This window comes from Orycteropus afer, unplaced genomic scaffold (assembly GCF_000298275.1).
Source record: "Orycteropus afer afer isolate SDZICR_OR568_19922 unplaced genomic scaffold, OryAfe1.0 scaffold00024, whole genome shotgun sequence".
Classification (NCBI taxonomy): Eukaryota; Metazoa; Chordata; class Mammalia; order Tubulidentata; family Orycteropodidae; genus Orycteropus; species Orycteropus afer.
The window spans coordinates 3,559,991-3,582,792 of record NW_006921611.1 but is presented as its reverse complement, the minus strand read 5'-3'; the positions used below and the strand labels follow the sequence as shown (position 1 = coordinate 3,582,792).

The 22,802-nt window shown below is 37.7% G+C and overlaps 1 protein-coding gene across 1 annotated transcript in view; it reads right to left on the bottom strand.

Moving 5' to 3' along the window:
- The window catches only part of KCNU1 (potassium calcium-activated channel subfamily U member 1), a 245,574-nt gene that overhangs the window by 127,451 nt on the left and 95,321 nt on the right, over nt 1-22,802 (bottom strand). The window contains 8 exon segments of the mRNA XM_007935054.1: nt 494-556; nt 917-1,029; nt 2,806-2,958; nt 3,883-3,952; nt 6,486-6,568; nt 8,748-8,853; nt 18,918-19,081; nt 22,452-22,463. Of these exon segments, the coding sequence (XP_007933245.1) occupies nt 494-556; nt 917-1,029; nt 2,806-2,958; nt 3,883-3,952; nt 6,486-6,568; nt 8,748-8,853; nt 18,918-19,081; nt 22,452-22,463 (764 nt within the window).

Below are 22,802 nucleotides of genomic sequence, written 5' to 3'. Positions count from 1 at the left end.
AAGACCTGGTCCCTCTCGGTAGGGTAACAAGGGAACGTGTTCAGTGCAGATCAGTGAGCCCGCCTTGTTTCAGTACCTATGATTACTAATAGCTTGTCTAATAGGTCAGTCAAATTCCCATTTTGTTCGGGCTTAGTTTTCATGGCTAAAGTTTCTGGGATCATTTTTATCATGACTAGCTCTGCTTTAAAGCAGTGTTTCTTGGTTAATATCTGGTACAATTACTGAGAGGAACAGATCTAAAAAGGTGATCACTTCTTCTCTCAGTAAGTCATGAGAGAGAATCAGGGCAGGATTACAGGCACAAAGGCAAAGTACCTGCCCTCTCTGATTATCAGAGACAGAAATGATGTACCACAACAGTGGCGGCCATGGCTTCTGAGTGGCTGCCTCTGAACTAATGCCAGTGTTCAGTGATAGCTGTATCTTTGGAAAAGCCTGAATCATAAAGACTCTCCTCAGAAAAATAAGAGATGACAAGCTTCACTGTTACCTGTACACAGTGGATTTATGTTCAATTGCAATCAACATGAGGTTCATCTTCCTATAGCAGATCCTGGGAAGGAAGACAAGTACTGTGAGGAGGGAGAAAACAGCAGGGTGCTAGTTCACAAGAATATGACCAACATTTTGTGCTTTGTGCCTGGGAGAAAACCAGGACCTTGGCAGAAGAAGGATCTTCTAAACATGGAATTCACTGTTAGGTCAATTCATCCTAAAGTAATGATAGCCAGGTGAGACAGAGATGAAATTGTCCCAAACAGACTATAAACTTCTAGAATGAGGGGACTCTGATGTACTCATTCTTTTATCTTCAGTGTTTGTAATGGAGTCTGACCAAGAATGAGCTCTCAATGAACATTTTTGAAAGAATGTGGTTTCAAGAAGAAGTGGGAAAGAATTTTTCTTAACTTACAGTGAAACTTCAGGAAAAGTCATCCCTGCAAAGTCATCAGAGAGACGTTGAGTCACGATTTTGTGCTTTAAACCATTTAAGAAATGTTTTTGCCAGAGTTGTTTAGGAGTCACCTGGAATACATACACAGTCATGTCACCTCCTACACATGCCATAACATTATTTAATTACTAGTTACTAAATAAATTCACTTAGTATTTGTGATCTAAATGCTTCTGTTTTTGAAATATGGTAAAAAAAAAAAAAAAATGATAACCACAGAAATGAAGAATGCTTCCTGAGACTGACTACAAACTTTCCCAATACCTGTATTTCAAAAGTCATCTTGTTGAATGTTGGCAGGTAGTTATCCCCAATGAGGAGTTTACAACATTAGATTGGGGTGGGGGCAAGACTTAATAAAGATGGTATTGTACATCTCTCTTCTCTATTTCTATTAAGGAGAATATCAAGTTTTCATTCCATTTATTTTCTACAGCTTTGGGGAATGAAATCATAACCGTAATAAGAAGCAATGTAGTTCTTTGCCACTTTCTAAGCATACAGCACAAACAAAGTCAATTTCCTTTTAAGCTGTTTCCTAGATCACATCCAGTGATCAGTGAGCAAAGTAAAAACATATTCATTATAGCAACATCATGCCTCACTCCCTAATGTTTACTTCTTTTTATCTCCATATTACATCATTTCACATTCATAAAGAGTTGCAGAAGAACTCTCTGTGTTCCAAAGTTAGTATTTCATTAGTGAAATCATCTCTCGCCTCTTTTTCTTTTCTTTGATAGTACCAAAGAGTAACAAGAAAAAATGCAAAGGTTTCTATCAAATAGAGGAAATGAAGTGCAAAGAGAGGCCAAGAAAGAAATGGAGTGTAGGATAAGGCAAATGTGGATTCAAAAGTAAATGGAGAGGAATGCCACTCTCTGGAGAGGCTTTGAGCAATGTTTTCTGAAGCATTTCATGGGAATGATATTTGGAAGGCCACACTTTGTGCATCACTGCTTTAGGGATTCTTCTCTGAACTTTAGCTTCTAACATCTGACATCCTAAGTTGCAAGGACTTTGTAATAGTGAAATAAAAACAAAAGAGATTCTATAGATGCTCAACCCAATAGCTCCTTTTAGCTGCTTATTTTGTCCCAGAGGTATCAAAGAGCATGAAGTGGGAGATTATACCTTACCAGAAGAGTAGATTATAGATGTGGGTCTGTGGACTAGAAAATTATCTCTATGCTACTCACTAACTTAGTATACAAGCAAGCTAGGGAGCTTCACTGACCCATTGTTGGGGTACTAATCTGCCATATTATTGAAGGCAAGACATAATGCATTTAAAATGATAGTACATAGTAGACACTTAAGATGTGTGGGCACTATTGTAATTACTATATGGAATTTCCCTAACATTACCTGGAGAATGGGATTTTAATTATTATTTATATACTTATTTTAATTTTATTAATGTGGTTATTATTATGTCAATTGTTATTTTGTACTTAATTTATATTCAAATATATGACTTCTCCATTAACGATATAATCTTTTTTTATATTCCAACTTGCTTTAAATAACTCAAAGAGCTTCTACATTTATGAATATATTTACATTTATAACATCCTGGACTGTCAGTAGGAAGCAGAGTTAGGATTTCTACTTTGCCAATGAACACTCTTAAGCAAGAATGAGATAAATACTTCTCAGTAAGTAAGATCAAGGTAGTACCTGGAATTTCATTCTAGATCTCTCAATTCTTTCCCACCTAAAGTAGATATCAAATCTCACTTCTTAGGGTCTTCTTGCCCTAGATAAATTCATTTTTCTATTTCTGATCTTAATAGGTAAGGATTTGGAGATAAGAGGTATGATCCAACATCAATTTACAAGGTTACCTTTTGGTTGAGCTCAATAAATAGAGAGGTTAGAAAGGTGCACAAGCCTGGCACCAGGCAGCCTTGGGCAATAAATCCAAGCTTCAATTCAGCAAAGCAGATGATGTTGTCCCCAGTTTTCCAGTTCCAGTCGGGAATCTTTGGCAGATAAACCTGTTTCGTGATGGAAAGAAGGACAGCATTAGGAAAAATCATGCCTCATGAAAGATACATGTCTTTCACATAATTTATCTTTCCTTCTTCATTCTTGAACTTGAAAATGGTGCCCATGTCAATGAAGTGTAAGAATGAGTTCCAATTCAGTATTTGAAATTGGTTAGAGGGAAAATAGGAGTCCCTAGGTGGTGCAAAGGTTAAGCAATTAACTGAAAGGTTGGCAGTTTGAACCCATCGAGAAGCACCTCAAAGGAAAGGCCTGGTGATCTGCTTCTGAAAGGTCACAACCATGAAAATCCTATGGAGTACACTTCCACTCTGCAACACACAGCATAAGCATAAATCAGAATCGGCTTGTTGGCAATGAGTTTCAAGATTTTGTTTTTGTTTTCTCATGGTCATATGCTCCTACATTTTAAAATAGAAATAGCTGAAGCTGTCAAATCAGGTCAAATGTCTTATGCCTTAGTTCTTTCCAAATTCACACTTTTAAGTGATTAACAATTGGAATGGACCTTTAGTGGTGCAGTGGTTTAAGGCATTTGGCTGCTAACCAATAAGCTGGTTGTTCAAACACACCAGGTGTCTTGTGGAAGAAAGATGAGGCGGTCTGCTTGTGTAAAGATTTACAGCCTTGGAAACCTTATGGTGGCATAGTACCCAAGGCAATTGACTGCAAACCAGGAGGTTAGAGGTTCAAACCCACCAGCCACTCTGCAAAAGGAAGATCAATCAATCTACTTCCAGGTTGCTATGAATTAGGTGGCAGTGAATTTTGTTTTGGAACGATTTTAGTGTAATTACAAATTTCACTTATGATTGGCAAAAATTGTTCATTTAAATGCGGTAGAAAATAATAAGATTCACCTAGCTTATAGAATAAAAGAGAAAGATATCGGACAGGCTAGAATATTGTAATACCTTGTTATGTGATTGAAGTATCTGAATGATGACTCTGGTTTTAGGGTAGTAATTCTTGATAGAGAGCACCCTGCATAAATGACAGATATGCTCATCAGTGATGTGTTAAATCAAAATGATTTCCAATATAATTCCATTCAGAGTTAAATTGATGTGTGAGTAATTAGAGGAAAATTTAGCAATTCCAAAGTTCAATTTATGTTGTTTTCTACAAATAACATACACAGAAATGTACTACTCTTTTAGTGACTTAGCAACTCAGACCTATGGAAAGGTCAGCTCTTGGAATTAAGAGACTGGTCCAAAATCCAAGATCCAAGTCTTTATGTGGAAATAAACAATTTCATATAATTTAGCCTTCAAATTCATACAAGTTAATTACAGGAAAAAAAAAAGTGATTCTATTCCTGTCTATAGTTTTGGTGGCACAGTGGGTAAGGCATTTGGCTGTTAACCAGAAAGTCAGCGGTTCAAACTCACCAGGTGTTCTGTGAGAAGAAGATAGGACAATCTACTTCTGTAAAGATTTAAAGCCTCATAAAGCCTGTGTGGTTTTTTATGAATTGGAATTGACTCAATGGCAGTGGGGTTATATATACATAGGCTGTCAAACACAACTTTCTCATTTTACAAATTAAGACATTGAGTTCTATCTTATATTTACTGTTTAATGCATGGTACAAGTTCATAAGCTGTTTCTCACAGTTTGTGGAGTCACCTTCAGCTCTGCATATTGATTTTTCTCTAGGAACCAGAAGTTCAGCTGGCTTAGGCACAATACCATTGCCATCACAGTCATATTTTGAATCTCTGTTACCACAGGCAAGTTCCTAATCATAGATAGTCCATAATTAAATATAATAATGCTGACTCTTGTTGTTGTTAGGTGCCATTGAGTTGGCTCTGATTCATTGTGACCCTATGTACAACAGAATGAAACACTGCCCCACCCTATGCCATCCTCACAGCCCTTGCTATGCCTGAGCCCATCATTGTAGCCACGGTGTCAATCCATCTCATTGAGGATATTCCCCTTTTGGGCTGACCCTCTACTTTACCAAGCATGATGTTCTTCTCCAGGGATAGAGCCCCTCTGACAACATGACCAAAGTAGATGAGATGAAGCCTAGTTATTCTTGCTTCCAAGGAGCATTCCAGGTGCACGTCCTCCAGGACAGATTTATCCTAACAAACTCTAGTCATCTTGAAAATATTTGCCATTGGTCACAAACAGAATATTGAACAATGTACAATTTTTCATCAGAATTACTGGGGGATAAAACCTTAGTAAAAGTCAGATTCTTGAAGAAGAAAACATTATTGATATGAATTTAGTTATAAATGGCACTATTAGAATAGTGATAAATTATTTGAATGCTTGGTTCTTTTAAATTCAGGTAGCTAGTAACCATATCAAACCCACCAGCCACTCCTCGGAAGGAAGGTTGGGCAATCCTACTTCCGTAGTGATTACTGCCTCGGAAACCAAAGGAGGGGTCGCTATGAGTCGGATTTGACTCGACGGCACATAACAACAACAACAACAACAACAAGTAACCATATAAGGGAGCTCTGGTGGCATAGTGCCTAAGGCACTTGACTGCTAACCAGAAAACTGGTGGTTCAAGCCCACCAGCCACTCCTCGGAAGGAAAATGGGGCAATCTACTTCCATAGTGATACTGCCTCAGAAACCCAAGGAGGGGTTTCTATGAGTTGGGTCCGACTTGATGGCACATAACAACAACAGTAACTATATAAGGAGCTCTGATGGCCTAGTGCCTAAGGTATTCCACTGCTAACCAGAAAGTTGGAGGTTCAAACCCACCAGCCACTCTGCGGAAAGATGTATCAATCTCCTCCTGTAAATATTTACCTCCTCAGAAACCCAATGGGGGTCGCTGTGAGGTAGAATCGACTTGATGGCAGTGATTTTTTTTAGTTTAGTATCCACATAAAACTTCAGGGAGGTATGTGGAGAAGGGCATATTCCTGAAAGATAATAAATTTTCACCTTCTTTTTGATCTACCTGCACAATCTGTGAGGGAAAAAACATAGACAGGCACCTGTAATATGATGACCCTTGAGGCACAAATGGTTTATATCCATTTATTAACCCAAAATTGGTGGTTCAGACCTACCCAGAGGCACCAGAAAAGAAAATCCTGGCTATCTGCTTTCATAAGGATTAAAACAATTATTGCTGTCTACTTGATTCTGACTTATAGTGACCCTCTAAGACAGAGTAGACCTTCTCTGCAGGATTCTCAATGCTCTCAGTATTTATGGAAGCACTGACACATCATTCTCCCACACAATGGCTAGTGGGTTCAATCCGTAAACATTTAGGTTAACAACCAAACACTTAACCTTCTGTAATGATTACAGCCAAGAAAGATCTATGGGAAGTTCTACTCTCCAATCACATTGGGTTGTCATGAGTCGCAATCAAGTCCATGGTAGCAGGCTTTTTTGTTTTGTTTTGTTTTTTCACTTAGTGCTATGATTGACGGCATCTTTTTTTGTTTAGTCCTGTGTGCTGCAATTTACTTTAAATGAGGGGGAAAAATCAGAGCATATAAAATACAGTGCCAGCTTCTTACCTCATGATGTTTGAAGTATCTTCAACATGGGAATCACTGCACAAAGGGTTGGCTATTATCAGGCATGCTTCTGCATATTCCACCTACTCTTCAAGATTAAACAACAGGTATCGTATTAATTTTAGGAAATGCTCAGTGGTCCCCTTATGTGTTATCTTATAGTTTAGTCATAAAATTACCAACAAGGAAAAGAACATGGATTTAGACCAAGAGCACACTTGGGAAGGAGTAGTGACAAAGATGCTTAACATCAGGCTCAGAGTCCTGAAAATGCTTCAGGGCTACACTGACAATCTGTGGGACAGGGACAACAACATTGATGTAAGATTGCTTTAAAGGGGAGAAAGTACAAAACCCTTATGTTTTGCTGTCCATCCATCACTGCAAATTTACACCTAGTCATGAGCAATAAGAACGTTATAAACATCTGCATGCATACTTATTTGCTTTTCAGTACAGCAAATAATGGGAAAAAATGAATTCTGCTTGGCTACATAAAGAGCCATTGAATTTTTGCAAATTCTGAAAATAATTGAAGATGCTTTATAGTACAGAGTTGTAAGAAACAGAGAGATTATGTTGGATCTGTCATTTTCTGCTTCAATGCTTTATGCTCACTCTATAGATTTCTGCTTTAAAGTGAAACCTCTTGGTTTATATGATCTGCACCCTAAAGCATGACAGGAAGCGGGCTTTGATCTTAAAGAAAAGATGTATAAAGGATTGAATCTTTTTCATCATTTGTAGTTCCAACCTTAATGGGATCTCTTCTGTTTTCCATCATGATACTTCTATCATTAGGAATATCAGTGTGTCTGGGAGAAGTTAAAAGTTGATGGATTACTAGAAATCTCTCTCTGGTAAGAATTCTATTTAGATGGTTAAACCATGACTTCAAATCAACTCATTTGATTCTACCCCCCTGCTGAGAATTTGCATTTCCATCTCAGATATTCTGAATCAGAATCTACATGTTAACAAGATTTCCAGATGATTCTTATGTAGAATCATCATATTCTTATGTGTATCTTGTTAAAATATAGAGTCTGATTCAGTATATCTGGGATGGAAATGCAAATTCTCAGTAAGGGGTTAACTAGAATGAACCAGTTCATAACCCTGAATAAAACACAATTTTACCATGTGTATTTTATTCCCCAGATCTCCTAGACCACTGATAGAAAGATTTTCTAGATAAATATAGAATCTAGTGAAAGATGTAATATAAAGATAAGTACAAGTAAATAATGGGGTGTGCTTGAACATTGGTCAAGTGTATCTAAGGGTCAAGGCATTGGTGGTTCAAGGGTAGTAGACCTCTCACCTCCTAGGTGGGAGACCTGGTAGATTCAAGTTTTGTCAATGTGCTTCATGCAAAGCCACAACCCATCTGTCAGTTGTCATTCTGTGATCACTTGTATGATTCTATGATGCTGGAAACTATGCCACTAGTATTTCAAAAACTAGTAGGATTATTAAACGTGGGCAGGTTTCTGTGGACCTTTCTGACTAAGACAAACTAGGAAGAAAAGTCTAGTAATCTACTTCCAACATCAGCTTACTGAAACTCTATGAATCATAATTGTCCAGTCCATAACCAATCATGGAGATGGTACAGGGCCAGGCATCAGTCTGTTCCCTTGTATATGGGGTCACCATGAGTCAAAGCCAACTCAATGACAACTAACAACAAATAGTAAGAACATTTGAGGGTCAATTACTACATTTCCTTTATGGCAACAGTACTGTAAAAGACCTCTCTAAAATTCTAAAGAGCAAAGATGTCACTTTGAAGACTAGGGTGAACTAACCCAGGTCATGGTGTTTTAAATTGCCATGTATGCATGTGAAAGCTGGACGATGAATAAGGAAGACCAAAGAAGAGAAGTGTGGCTGGAACGCTCCTTGGAAGCGAGAATGGCCAAATTTCATCTCACCTACTTTGGTCATGTTGTCAGACAGGACCATTTCTTGGAGAAGGTTATCATGCTTGGTAAAGTAGAGGGTCATCAAAAAAGGGGAAGACCTTCAATAAGATGGATTGAAAAAGTGGCTGTAATGATGGGCTCAAGCATAGCAAGGATTGTGAGGATGGTGCAAGACTGGGCAGTGTTCATTCTGTTCTACATAAGTTCACTATAAGTTGGAGCTGACTCAATGGCACCTAGCAATAGTAATGTCTTTCGACAGGGCAATACAATCAGCCATTTTAATTGTTCCAGCTTGGGGAAGCTCAAGGAGAAGAAGAAAACTAGATCTTACCGCAACTCGCTTTAAATCCTCCCACTTCAGTGCAGATCCAAAAACGAAACTTGTATAGGCCATGTTGCACTTAAATATGGTTTCCAATTCCAATGAAGGAGGGTTCCTATGGAAAACAATATAGTAGTAAAAATGAAAAAAAAAAAAAAGATTAATTTTGGTTGTAGATATTTAAATTATACATATTTATTGCATTTAATGCTTATAATGCTTATAAGGCGTCAGGATAGAATGCAGGGAATATGATATTGCATTACCACGCTTAATATCAACCACCACATATCTGTCAGTTTGCCATACTATGGTGGCTTGCATGTTGCTGTGATGGTGGAAGCTATGCCATTGGCTTTTCAAATACCAACAAAGTCACCCATGATGGAGAGGATTCAGTGAAGCTTCTAGACTAGGAAGAAGGATCTGGCAAGCTATTTAAAAAAAAAAAAAAAGAGTGAGCAGTGAAAACCTTGTGGATAACAGCAGAACATTGTCTGATATAGCTGGAAGATAAGCCACTCAGGTTGAAAGATACACAAAATACCACTGGGGAAGATCTGCTTCCACAAAATAGACTCAACCTTCATGATGTGGGTAGAACAAAACTATTAGGACCTTTGTTTGCTTATGTGTCATGACTCAAAATGAGAAAAACAGCTGCAAACATCAATTAGCAGTTGAAACATGGGATGTATAAAGTATGAATCAAGGAAAATTGGAAGTTGTCAAAAATTAAATAGAATGCTAGAAGATGAATATAGTAGGAATTAATGATATGAAACAGACTGCTATTGGCTGCTTTGGATACCTAGTGCCTCTCTGACAAGAATTTAACACATGGTCTTAACTAACAGGAGTTTATTCTTACAATTTGAAGGCTTTAAGTCCAAGTTCAAAGTACCAGGCTCTAGGGGCTGGGTGAAAGCCCTTCAACCTTGGGCTTCAACTCTGCCTCCTGCTCACAGCCCACTGAAGCTGGAGGTAGTTTTTCACTCAGTTGCTGGCTGCTGAGGCTGACAAATCCAAGGTCAACAAGTAACAAGTCACAGTCCTGATATTAACAAACCACACAGCATGCAAGTAATTCAAGTCCATTGAAAGTCCCAAGATTGGCAGAGCATGGCAAGCTGCTGAACAACAACTCAGCTAAATACAGGGTTCAAACGTGCCATAAGCTAGCTACAATTCCCAAAGCTGTTTCTTATATATATATGGGAAGCAGACCACATATCCAATGAAGCAACTTGGCTGCTTTAATAGAGTTAATTGGAGTTAATTACCAGTCTCACCATGGGGAATAACTACTTTCAGCTGCCCAGCCACTCAACCAGGCCCAGCCAAGTTGACACACAAACTTAACCACCACATTGCCCATTTTAAATTGGATGGTCATATGATCTACTATGTCAGGAATGACAAATAAAAGATAAATGGTATCTCTTTCATTATCAAAAAGAAAATTTCAAGATCTATATTGAAGGGGAACACTGTTAGTATTAGGATAATATCCATACACCTGCAAGGACGACCAGTTAATATGATTATAATTCAAATATATGCTCCAACCACTAAAGCCAAATATGAATAAGTTGAATATTTTTACTAACTTCTGCAGTTTGAAGTTGATTAAAGATGCAATCAAGATGCATTGATAATTAATGGTGATTGTGATGTGAACACTGGAAACAAAGAATGATCGGTAGTCAGAAAATATATTCTTGGTGATAGAAATGATTCTGGAAATCACATGACAGAATTTTGCAAGACCAATGACTTATTTATGGCAAATACCTGTTTTCAACAACATACGTGATGTAGACTTCACCACATGGAAAACTCAGGAATTAAGTCAACTATGTTTGTGAAAATAGAAGAAGAAGCTCAATATCATCAGTCAAACAAGGCCAAAGGCTGACTGAAGAAGAGGTCATCAATTCCTCCCATGCAAATTCAAGTTGAAGCTGAAGATAATTAAAACCAGTCCATGAAAACCAAAGTATGTATGACCTTGAGTGTATCCCACCTGAATTTAGAGCCCATATCAAGAATAGATTTGACATATTGAATACTAATGACCAAAGACCAGACAAGTTGTGGGATAACATCAAGGTCATCATACATAAAGAAAGCAAAAGGTCATTAGAAAGAAAGGAAACAAAGAAATGACCAAAATGGATGCCAGAAGAGACTCTGAAACTTGCTCTTGAATATACTGTAGCCGAAGCAAGTAGAAGAAACAACAAAGTAAAAGACCTGAACAGATTTCAAAGGTCTGCTCGAGAATAAAAAGTAAAGTGTTCTAATGAAATGTGCAAAAACTTAGAAAACTGAAAGGGAAGAATATGCTCTGTATATCTCAAGTTGAAATAACTGAAGAAAACAAAACAAAGCAAACAAAAATCCTCAAACCTTGAGTTGTGATATTGAAGGATTGTATGGGTAAAATATTTTAAAACACAGGAAGCATCAAAAGAAGATGGAAAGAATAAAGAGATTCACTGTACCAAAAAGAATTGGTTAATGTTCAGCTGTTTCAGGACATAGCATATGATCAAAATCCTATAGTACTGAAGGAAAAAGTCCAAGGTGCTCTGAAGACATTCACAAAACACACACTAAAAAACCAAAAAACCAAACTCACTGTTGTTAAGTCAGGTCCAACTCATAGCCACCCCTCCTTGGGTTTCCGAGGTGGTGTCACTACGGAAGTAGATTGCCCAACCTTCCTTCCAAAGAGGGGCTGATGGGTTTAAACTGCCAGCCTTCTGGTTAGCAGTCAAATGCCTTAGGCACTAGGTCACCAGAGGCGGCCTAAGGCACTTGACTGCTAACCAGAAGCCTGGTGGTTCAAACCCATCATCCACTCCTTGGAAGGAAGGTTGGGCAATCTACGTCCGTAGTGACACCACCTTGGAAACCCAAGGAGGGGTCACTATGAGTTGGACCTGACTCGACGGCAAAACACAAAGCTCCTGGGAATTGACAGAATGCTAATTGAGATGTTTCAACAAACAGATGTAATGCCAGAAAAGCTCAGGTGTCTATGCCAAGAAATTTGGAAGACAGCTACCTGGATAACTCTCTAGAATAAATCCATATATGTGTCTATTCCAGAGAAAGAAGATCTAGCAGAATGCAGAAATTACTGAACAATATCATAAATATCACACACAAGTAAAATTTATGATGATAATTCAAAAATGGTTGCAGCAGTACATCAACAGGGTTCTACCAGAACCTCAAGCTGGACTCTGAAGAGGACGTGGAACAAAGGATATGATTACTGATGTCAGATGGATCTTGACTGAATGCATAGAATACCAGTAACATGTTTACCTATGTTTTATTGACCATGCAAAGGCATTCAACTGTGTGAATCCTAACAAATTATAGATAACATGGTGAAGAATGGGAATTCCAGAACACTTTACTGTCTTCATGCAGAATCTCTACATAGACCAAGAGGCAATTTTATGAAAAAAACAAGGGGATACTGTGTGATTTAGAATTGGAAATGATGTATGTCTAGGTTGTAACCTTTCACTATACTTATTCAATCTGTATGCTGAGAAAATAATCTGAGAATTTGGACTACATGAATAAGAATGTGGCATCAGGTTTGGAGGAAGGCTCATTTACGACCAGTGATATGTGGATGACACTACCTTACTTGCTGAAAATGGAGAAGACTTGGAGCACTTACTGATGAAATCAAAGACTATAGTCTCTGATATGGATTACATCTCAATATAAAGAAAACAAAAATCCTCACAATTGGACCAATAAGCAACATCATGATGAAAGGGGAAAACATTGATGATGTCAAGGATTTCATTTTACTTGTATCCACAATCAACTCCTATGGAAGTATCAATCAATAGATCAAGCCACATATTGCATTGAGCAAATCTTCTACAAAAGAGTTTTGTATGGTCAGTAACTGCAACCCCCCAAAACGGCTCACAGACTCTGTCTTGTGTAGCCAAACTTGGCCATTTCCAAGAACTATAAGCCATTTCCTCTATTTCCCCTTGTCACATACTCTCCTTCTCCCCCTGTCATGCATCAACCACTTTCCCCATAACATATTAACCAGTCCTTAGAATAGTTTTAAGCAATAAAGCTTGCTAACAGCAGCATCACTTCAGAGCATACATAGGGGGTGGTTTCAGGGCACTGCCTGGGGCCCCTTCCAATTGGGACCCAGCACCATCAAGTCTGAAACCAGTCATGTAGTGTTCCATTCCCAGTCACATAGTCCCTATCCCCAATTCCTCAAACTCAGGTAAAAGTATCCCTGCAGAGTGGGAGGGGGTTAACAGTCATCTTGGATACATTCCAGCCTGCTGCCACTGGACACTGAATTGCTAGCAACGTTTGACAACTTCATTCTTTTCTCCGTTTATCATGACGTTGCTTACTGGTCCAGTTGTGAGGACTTTTGTTTTCTTTATGTTGAGGTGTAATCCATACTCAAGGCTGTAGTCTTTGAGCTTCATTAGTAAGTACTTCAGTCTTCTTCACTTTCAGCAAACAAAGTTGTGTCATCTCCATATGGAAGGTTGTTAAGGAGTCTTCCTCCAATCCTGATGCAGCCTTTTTCTTCATGTAGTCCAGATTCTCAGATTATTTGCTCTGCATCCGAATTGAATAAGGATGGTGAAAGGATACAATCCTGCCACAGGCCCTTCCTGATTTTAAACCTGGGAAGAACTATAGATTTAGAAAGCAATAAGAACCCGGGCAGGTGCACGGTTTTAAAGTGTTTTGTGAAGGTTGATGGTTTTGGCCTGGAGCAGGAAATATCTAGCACATGTATAGTAGGGAGGGAGTTCTGCTCTTGTTTCTCTTGATCATTTCTTGGAGACATATAACGCTGTCCCACACCAGCCAACTGTGCCTCAGATTTTTGATTCAGTAAGTTATGGGGTGAAACCAGGACAGGTGAGCAGCCCTGTGAGGGTGAAGAGCTGAGAGGCAAAGACAGAATGGTTAAGATTTAGGCAGTTGCTCTCCTCACCCCCATTTTTCTCCATTCAAAATCCAGGGCTGGTGAATGACAATGTCAGGAAATCTTCTGAAACTGGTGTTTACTTAGGGGGCTAAGGCTGAAGACTTGCACTGAGAGGTTATTTTGTGGGAAAAGAGAAATTATCTGTGATTTTCTGGTGCCTGTAGTTGCCTATTTTAGGAATGATTCAGCCTCTCACTACTCTTACTGCTTGAACTTGTGAGGGCTTGTAAGGACTTGGTTGTGACTTACCACAATACTTTTTGACTGAGAGAATAAACTTAAGGAAAATGAAATCACACTCCAAAATAATGAGATAATTGAGAAGCACACGTATTTCAAAAGAAAAGCAACACAGTACGTAATAGAGTTATTCAGAAATCAAGTATTAGCATGAAAAAAAATGAAGATTTTAAAATACACATTAGAAAAAAAAACTTTAAAAAAGAAAGGACAGATATTAGCAATATGGAACAATAGTACAAATATATATATAAAAGAATGAAGCAGAAATATTATACAAATTATAAAGAATAAAAAATGAGGAAAATATGCATTTAGCTGGGAAATGAACTAGTGAAAAGGAAGAGTATATTGAAGAAATATCCTAAAAAGAAGAAAAAAAACTACAAAGAAAAGGAAAATATATTTAAAAAATAAGAGATATAAATATCACATTGGAAGGAGTCTGAGTATCAAAAATGAATGATAAGGAAAAACCTTCACTCAGACTTATAGTGAATTTGAACAAATTCAAAGACAGAAAGAAAACTACAACAGTTTTGAGAGAGAAAGAGCACAATATATTAAAAAAAAAAAAACAACAAAAATAGGTTTGACATCAGATTTTTCAACACCAGTTCTGAAGGTCAAAGACAATGGAATGCTATTTTCACAGTCCTGGTGTCACAAGAAGTAAGTGCTCAGCTGTTAGCCAAAAATCCAGTGGTTTGAGTCCATCAGTCACTCCAGAATACAAAAGACCTGGCGATGTGTTTCTATAAAGATTTCAGCCAAAGAAACCTTATAGTACAGTTCTACTCTGTCCTGTAGAGTCACTATGAGTCAGAATCAACTCAATGGGACAACAACAATAAACATCATATGAAAAGAACTTTGAACCCAGGATTTTTATAAACACCAACTTATATTTTATATATAAAACATTCTTAGGCATACAAGTCCAAACAAGACACACAATGCCAATTATTTTTAATAAAATACTCAAATAAGAAAATGAGCAAATCAAGGAGATGCTGCAAAAACATATGGTTAAAATGATTAAGTTTTGTCGTTATCTTAAAAATATTTAATTCCTAAAAAGAGGAAAATGGTATCTATAGTAGACTTGAAGGAGCTCTGGTAGCATAGTGCCTAAGGCACTTGACTGCTAACCAGAAGGCTGGCGGTTCAAACCCACCAGCCACTCCTCGGAAGGAAGGTTGGGCAATCCTACTTCCGTAGTGATACTGCCTCGGAAACCCAAGGAGGGGTCGCTATGAGTCAGGGCCGACTCGACGGCAAACAACAACAACAACAAATAGTAGACTTGAATTGAAAGTATAGACAATGTCAGTATGATGTAGGATGTGATTTGGGAAACTGACTAAGAGCACGCTGAAGTAATTTTAAAGTAAGAAAGTATTCAAAGGAATGCAGCAAAAATAGGTAAAAGTGAATTAATGAGCTCAGATGGCATAAACAGAACTATGCACTGCCGTTGAGTTGGATCTGACTCACAGGGACCCCTCCTTGGGTTCCCAAGGCGGCATCACTATGGAAGTAGATTGCCCAACCTTCCTTCTGAGGAGGCCTGGTGGCTTTGAACTGCCAGTCTTCTGGTTAACAGTCAAATGCCTTAGGCATTGTAAATATAAGTTACTATAAATATAAATATAAATGAAACAAGATCACTAAAGACAGGCATTGTATCTTACAATATCTTACAAAAACATTTAATTTCTTTAAATAACCAGATAAATACCCTTTTAAGAGTATATGTAAAGTATAAGGCCAAAAAAAGTTGACAAAGTAAAAAGAAAAAAAAAATATATTAGGTTAATGCTAAAAAAAAGGAGAATTATTAAGAATGAAGTATAATTAAAACAATTACTCAAAAAGATTTTTAAAACTAATCAAGAAGATGCTGTGAAAATATATAGTGCAAGTGATTAAATTTTGTTGTTCTCTTAAAAATAGCTGATTCCAAAGAAAGAAGAACACTGTGTCTTTACTGGGATTGGCTGTTGGGTCCCCCACAATGTGACACTAACGGGATTGCCTTGGGGAGTCTCCCCCCAGCAGCTGACTTTTATCAGGTTTGGTGGATGGGCACTGTGCAGTCAGACCTTTACTGGGATAGGTTGGGAGCACCCAACTTTTACCTTTACATGACTGACTGCACCTCCCTCCTCCTGACTGATAAAAACCCTATTCCCGAGGCTCAGATGGTGCTTTATATCAACAAAGAGATAAAGAGCCAGGATAGAAGTGGAGGCACTGTGCTACGGCCCTCCCAGAAGGAGTAAACCTGTGAAGGTGATAGAGGCAGCAGTTGTGAGGGTACCAGAAGAAGCAGAAACAAGGAGCAGACCCAAATGATGGAAGCAGAATATGAAGATCAAATCTCTGTGGCAGCAGAGTATAAAGAATTAAATGGCTGAGAGCTGAGAGGAGTGACCAATAGTCAACCCACCAAGCGACATCACTGAGTTTTCTGTTTGAAAGTTTACTGATAGGTGAGAATAAGCTTCGGTTTTCAGAAAGGGTAAGTAGGCCCCTCTGAAATGTAAGCAGGTCTCCTTTTCGGTCTCCCATGATGGGTCCACTCCTGAACCCTGTCCTTTGCATATCTTCATTTCTGTTTACATCCTCCTCCATTATTGAAACTGCTATTGCACTTATGTTGTTTTCATGAGTTCTCTGTGACTGTCCTGATGAATTATTGAAGTCAAAAGATAAAGAACACCATGAAGACAGTGACTGAGTCAGGATTGTCCTTTCAGTTGATATCCAAGAGAGTTCTCCCATTTATAGGAATACACGGAGAAATGAGTAAAAAACAAACTAACTAACTAACTAAACTAAACTAATTGCCATCCACTCAATTCTGAGTCATGGCAACTCCATGTATTGCGGAGTAGAATTGTTCCATAGGAATTTCAAGGCAGTGATCTTTTGGAAACAGATTGCCAGGCTTATCTTCCAAGGCATTTCTGGGTGAGTTCAGATTTCTAACATTCTGTCTAGTAATCATGCTCATAATACTTTGAACCAAATATAGACTTCATGGAGTAAAGAGATAGGAGGAATTTAGAATGCAACAACTTAGGTAGGTTGGTTAGAAAAGGTTTCTCTGAGTGCTAAAGGATAGGAATAGACTAGTTATATGAAAAGATAGAAGAAGATCCTCTAGGCAGGAAGATTAAAGGATAAAGTGGCCATTACATACAAATATTTAGGAGAGAAAAGATATACTTTTAAAACAGGGTTTTGATTGTCAAAATGAGAGAAATAGAATTAGGATTTATGTAGGGGACAAAATTGATGGTATTGATGATTGTGTACATGGGTTTTGAGGAAGAGAAGAGGACCAAATATACTGCCTAGTTTTCTTTTCTAAGGAACTGGGCTAAAGATGTACCATTTACTGCAATATAAAATGTTGTTTGCTTTCATTATTTTCATTTGTATGTCTTATAATATGGAATCAAGGACAGAAGACAATGAGACCACCTTTGAATATATTGAGTATAAGGGGTTTCATGGATTGAATTATGTCCTCCAAAAATACGTGTCAATATATTGAGCCATGATTCGTAGTGTTTGGCAGTTATGTAATGATGTAATTCAGCAATTATGTAAGGATCTCCCATGATCTGATCTGATGCAATAAGCCAATTGGTTATAAAAAGGTTAAGGTGGTGAACAACACTTAATAATCCCATCACAACCCTGATGTGATGTTAGGGAAGTTATTCTGGGATGTGACCTGTAATGCCTTTTAATTTACAAGAGATAAAAAGAGAAAGAAGAGTGGTGACCAGAGCACCTGGGCTCCCTGCACTGTGAACTTCATAGACCCAGGGGAGAATTGATGCCAAGACTGATGAGGACCTTCAAGGATCACTGTGCCCATGATGCTGAAGTTGAAGACAAGGACCTTACTCCTAAACCATGAGCCTACAGAGAAAGAAAACTTTCCCTTTGAACTGGACCCCTGAATTTAGATTCTAGCCTCCAAAACTGTGAGAAAATAAATTTCTGTTTGTTAAAGCCACCCTCTATGGTATTTCTGTTATAGCAGCACTTGATAACTAAGACAAGGGGCATTTGGAATATTGTATAGAAATATCTAGTAAGCTATCAGGTGAGCGAATGTGGAGCCACAGAGAATGTCAGGTGGAAGATATAAAGTTTGCAGTCATCAGAGTATAAATGTAATTGCTAATATTCTACATGGAATACTTCCAACATTTTGCACCATTTAAAAAAATTAGAGTGGATGTGAAAGTTACCTTGGCAAGTACACATGAACAACATCAGTCCATGAAAATGTGGCAACAGATATAATGTCACTGTCTATACATGTAATGATTTCTTTTTAGTCACATTTATATTATAATTATTAGCTTCTTATCACTAGTTTCAGCACTTTGGTGTTTGCTGTTTTACAAATTATGTATCCAAATAATAATAATAAATGTACCAGCAGTTTCCATCGAGTCAGTTTCAACTCTTGGAGACTCCCTGTGTGTGTCAGTGTTTCTGCTCTCTGTAGAGTTTTCAATGCCTGATTTTGGGGAAGTAGATTTCCAGGCCTTTCTTCTGATGTGCCTCTAGGTGGACCCAAACTCCACCTTTTGGTTAGTAGCTAAGCATGTTAATCATTTGCACCACCCGGGGACTCCAATGATAAGTGTAGAGTAATGTAAATGCTAAGTGATAAGGAATTACTTAGATAACATTAGTACATACAGAGAAAAACATCTGGTAAGATATACTACAAAAAATTTGCAGAGCTTAACCTTGGTCATGAGATTGCTTTTCTTTTTGATTATTATTCTTTCTTAATTTATATATGAATATTACAAGAGTAATTTTTTTTTCATTGAAATTATTCATACATATATCAAGTATTAATTTAGAACCCATGAGCCACTTACTCTCCTAGAAAAACGATCTCAGTGCTGATTTCTCCTGACTTGTAGCGGAGAAAATTGCTCAGAAAAGCACTCACACTGTCAACAGTGATGTTTCCACAGACCACGATGAACCTAGGCAGCAAGAGTATGTGAGGTGGATCGTCTGAGGAACAAAGGTTATCTTTCTGTCAAGATTTAGAGATAGACAATTAGCTTAAACTTAGTTTTAAATATATTTGATATTTGACACCCAGATTTAGAAAACAGAAATGTTAGTGACTACATCTCCAATATAGAAAAGAAACATCAGATGCCTATGTTGTTGTTGTTGTTATGTGCCGTCGAGTCAAACCTGACTCATAGCGACCCCTCCTTGGGTTTCCAAGGCAGTATCACTACAGAAGTAGGATTGACCAACCTTCCTTCCGAGGAGTGGCTGGTGGGTTTGAACTGCCAGCCATCTGGTTAGCAGGCAAGTGTCTTTGCCACTATGCTATCAGAGCTCCCTATAGTCTCTAGTTAATCTCAAGAAGGATACATTACTCACAGCTTTTCATGAATACAACATTAACTGCTATTGCTAGATTTTACATAATTTCTTATAACTTAATGAACTTGCATATGATTATTTCACTTTTTTCCCAATTCAGTGATACACAGATAGTTCCCGCAAATATCTGACTTACTGCCATCTCATACATGCCCTTTAAAGTTTGTAAATTTCTCTTCACTTTGAAATGCCACACATTCTTTATCTCAATCACTTTGACTTGCTGCACATGCAGCTTTTAAATCTTTAAAATTCTTTGAGACTTTTCTTGCACTAATCCAAAATCCACTGCCATCAAGTTGATTCTGACTCATAGTGACCCTATAGCAGATAGAATTGCCCCATAGGGGTTGCAAGGCAGTAAGTCTTTACAGAAACAGAGTACCTCACCATTCTCCCATGAAGCAGTTGGTGGGTTCCAACCATTGACCTTTTGGTTTGCAGTCAAATGCTTTAACAACTGCCCTACCAGAGCTCCTCTCTTCCACTAAAGTAAGGCTAAATAAGAACCGTAGGCACTTGTTCCGACTTACCTACATACTTGACTTAAAGATACTTTTAGGAGAGGATCTCATTCATAACAGAGGAGACTACTTTAAGGCAGTTTATCTAAATTGTGCCTGTACTCTTTTGTCATTGAAAAACTGAGGCTGAGAATGGTTAATTGATTTTCCCATAGTCAAATACCATGGTCTAGGTGGCACTATATTCTAGGTTGTTTTGTGTTTATTTTCTAAACCTAAATTATCTCTACAAATTGCCACCAAATTGACTGTAACTCATGGCCACCCTTGTGTGTCAGAGTAGAACTGTGTTCCTTAGAGTTTCCAATGGCTGATTTTTCAGATAAGTAGTCACAGAAGAGTGAGTTCAATGGAGAGACAACAAAGACAGGTACAGCAATCTATGTATGTAGCACTTATGGTGAAAATTAGCTGTCAATTTCTTCAGGATTACTATGTTTTAAGAAGTATTTCTTGCCCCTTAATTAAACAGAAAGCATAATTATAACTTAAGTTAAGCTTAAACATTGCAGATCTTATTATCTGATGTAGTATATGCCTTTCTTGGGATAACTTGGATCAGAGTTTGGCTTATATAATTTATTATGATTTTAAATTTTTATTTTTACTTTCTGCATCATCAGTGGTTAACCAAAAGGAAATGGTGATTCAAGTCCAACCAGAGGAGCCTACAAAGAAAAGTCTGGTAATCTACTCCCCAAAAAATTAGCTTTTGAAAACCCTATGGAGCACAGCCCTATTCTCACACAGATGGGGTTGCTATAAGTGGAATCAACTCTTCCATAGCAACTGGTCTAGGTTAATTATAGGTAACTCCTACCAGCCACTCCTCAGGAGGAAGACTGGGCAATCTACTTATGTAGAGATACTGCCTCAGCTACCCAAGGACGGATCGCTATGAGTTGAATCAACTCGGCGGCGGTGATTTTTTTCCCCCCTATGGTTATAATTAACTCCTAGATCAATTATAATTTTCACCTGACTACATCAGGAAACCTTTCCAAGAGTGCTTATCTAAATTGTGCAGTCAGGGACTAAATAAAATAGAATCACATCAAATTTAAGATCTCTAACCCATTCTCTTCTTCAAAACTAAACTCATTGCCATCAAGTTGATTCTGACTCATAGTGATCACATTAGGTTTCCAAGGCTGTAAATCTATATAGAAACAGATTGCCTCATTTTTCTTCAGTGGAGCATCTGGTGCATTTGAACCACCAACTTTTTGGTTAGCAGCCAGATACTTTAACCACTACACCAAGGTACAATGGAAACTGAAATAATATGCATTCACTGGGAAACAGGCTAAAATTAACTCAATTTACCTTCTGAGAGCCAATGGTTAGGTGATTTAGCCAGAATTATAGAAGAGAAGGTAGACGTTGCTTCTCACTGTAGCAAAGCTTTGCCTTTAACTGAGGCCTGGATCATTTAGGGAGGTTTTGGCTATAGCAACTGAATTGAATTATTTTAAATTTGATTTAGTGCTTTGATTTCATACATTATATATCCATGTCAATCACTTAATGAAAATGAGTAAGGCAATTAATTAAGGATGAATATACCAGGATGGATGTAATGAAATGTGCAAAGGTCTGAAGTTAGAAAACCAACAGGGAAGAGCATGCTCAGTATTTCTCAAGTTGAAAGAACTGAAGAGAAAAGTAAAGCCTCGATTGCTATATTGAAGGATTCTGTGGGAAAAACATTGTATAATTCAGGAAATCATCAAAAGAAGATGGAAGGAATACACAGAGTCATTGTACCATAAAGAATTGGTTGATGTTCAACCATTTCAAGAAGTGGCATATGATCCAGAATCAGTGATATTGAAAGAAGAGATCCAAGATGAACTAAAGGAACGGACAAAAAACAAGGCTTCAGAAATTGATAGAATACCCATTTAGATGTTTCAAAAAACAAATGCAGCACTAGAGGTGCTTATTAATTTATGCCAAGAAATTTATAAGACAGTAACCTGGCCAACCAACTGGAAAAGATCAATATTTGTGCCCATTCAAAAGAAAGGTGATCTAACAGAATGTGGAAATTATTAAACAATGTCATTAATATCACATGCAAGTAAAATTTTGCTGAAGATAATTAAAAAATTGTTGTAGCAGTACATTGCCAGAGAAATTCCAGAAATACAAGTTGGATTCAGAAGAATACAGGGAATGAGGTATATATCATTCATGATTTCAGATGGATCTTGGCTGAAAGCAAAGAATACCAGAAAGATGTTTACTTGTGTTTTATTGACTATGCAAAGGCATGTGTAGATCATAACAAATTATGGATAACTTTGCAAAGAATGAAAATTCCAGAACACTTAATTGTCCTCATGAGGAACCTGTACATAGACCAAGAAGCTATTGTTCTAACAGAAAAATAATATACTTCACAGTTTAAAATCAGGGAGGGTGTGAGTCAGGGTTGTATCCTTTTACAATACTTATTCAATCTGTCTGCTGAGCAAATAATTTGAGAAGCTGGACTATGTGAAGAATGTGGCATCAGTGTTGGAGGAAGACTCATTAACAACCTGTGATATGCGGATGACACAACCTTACTTGCTGAAAGTGAAGATGAATGAAGCACTTACTGATAAGGATGAAAGACTGCAGTCTTCAGTATGGATTACACCTCCACATAAACAAAAATCCTCACAAATGCACCAATAAGTAACATTACAATGAATGGAGAAATGATTGAGATTGTCAGGGATTTCATTTTACTTGGATCTGCAATCAACACCCATGAATGCAGCAGTCAAGAAATCAAATGTCATATTGCACTGGGCAAATCTGCAGGGAAAAAAAAAAAAAAAA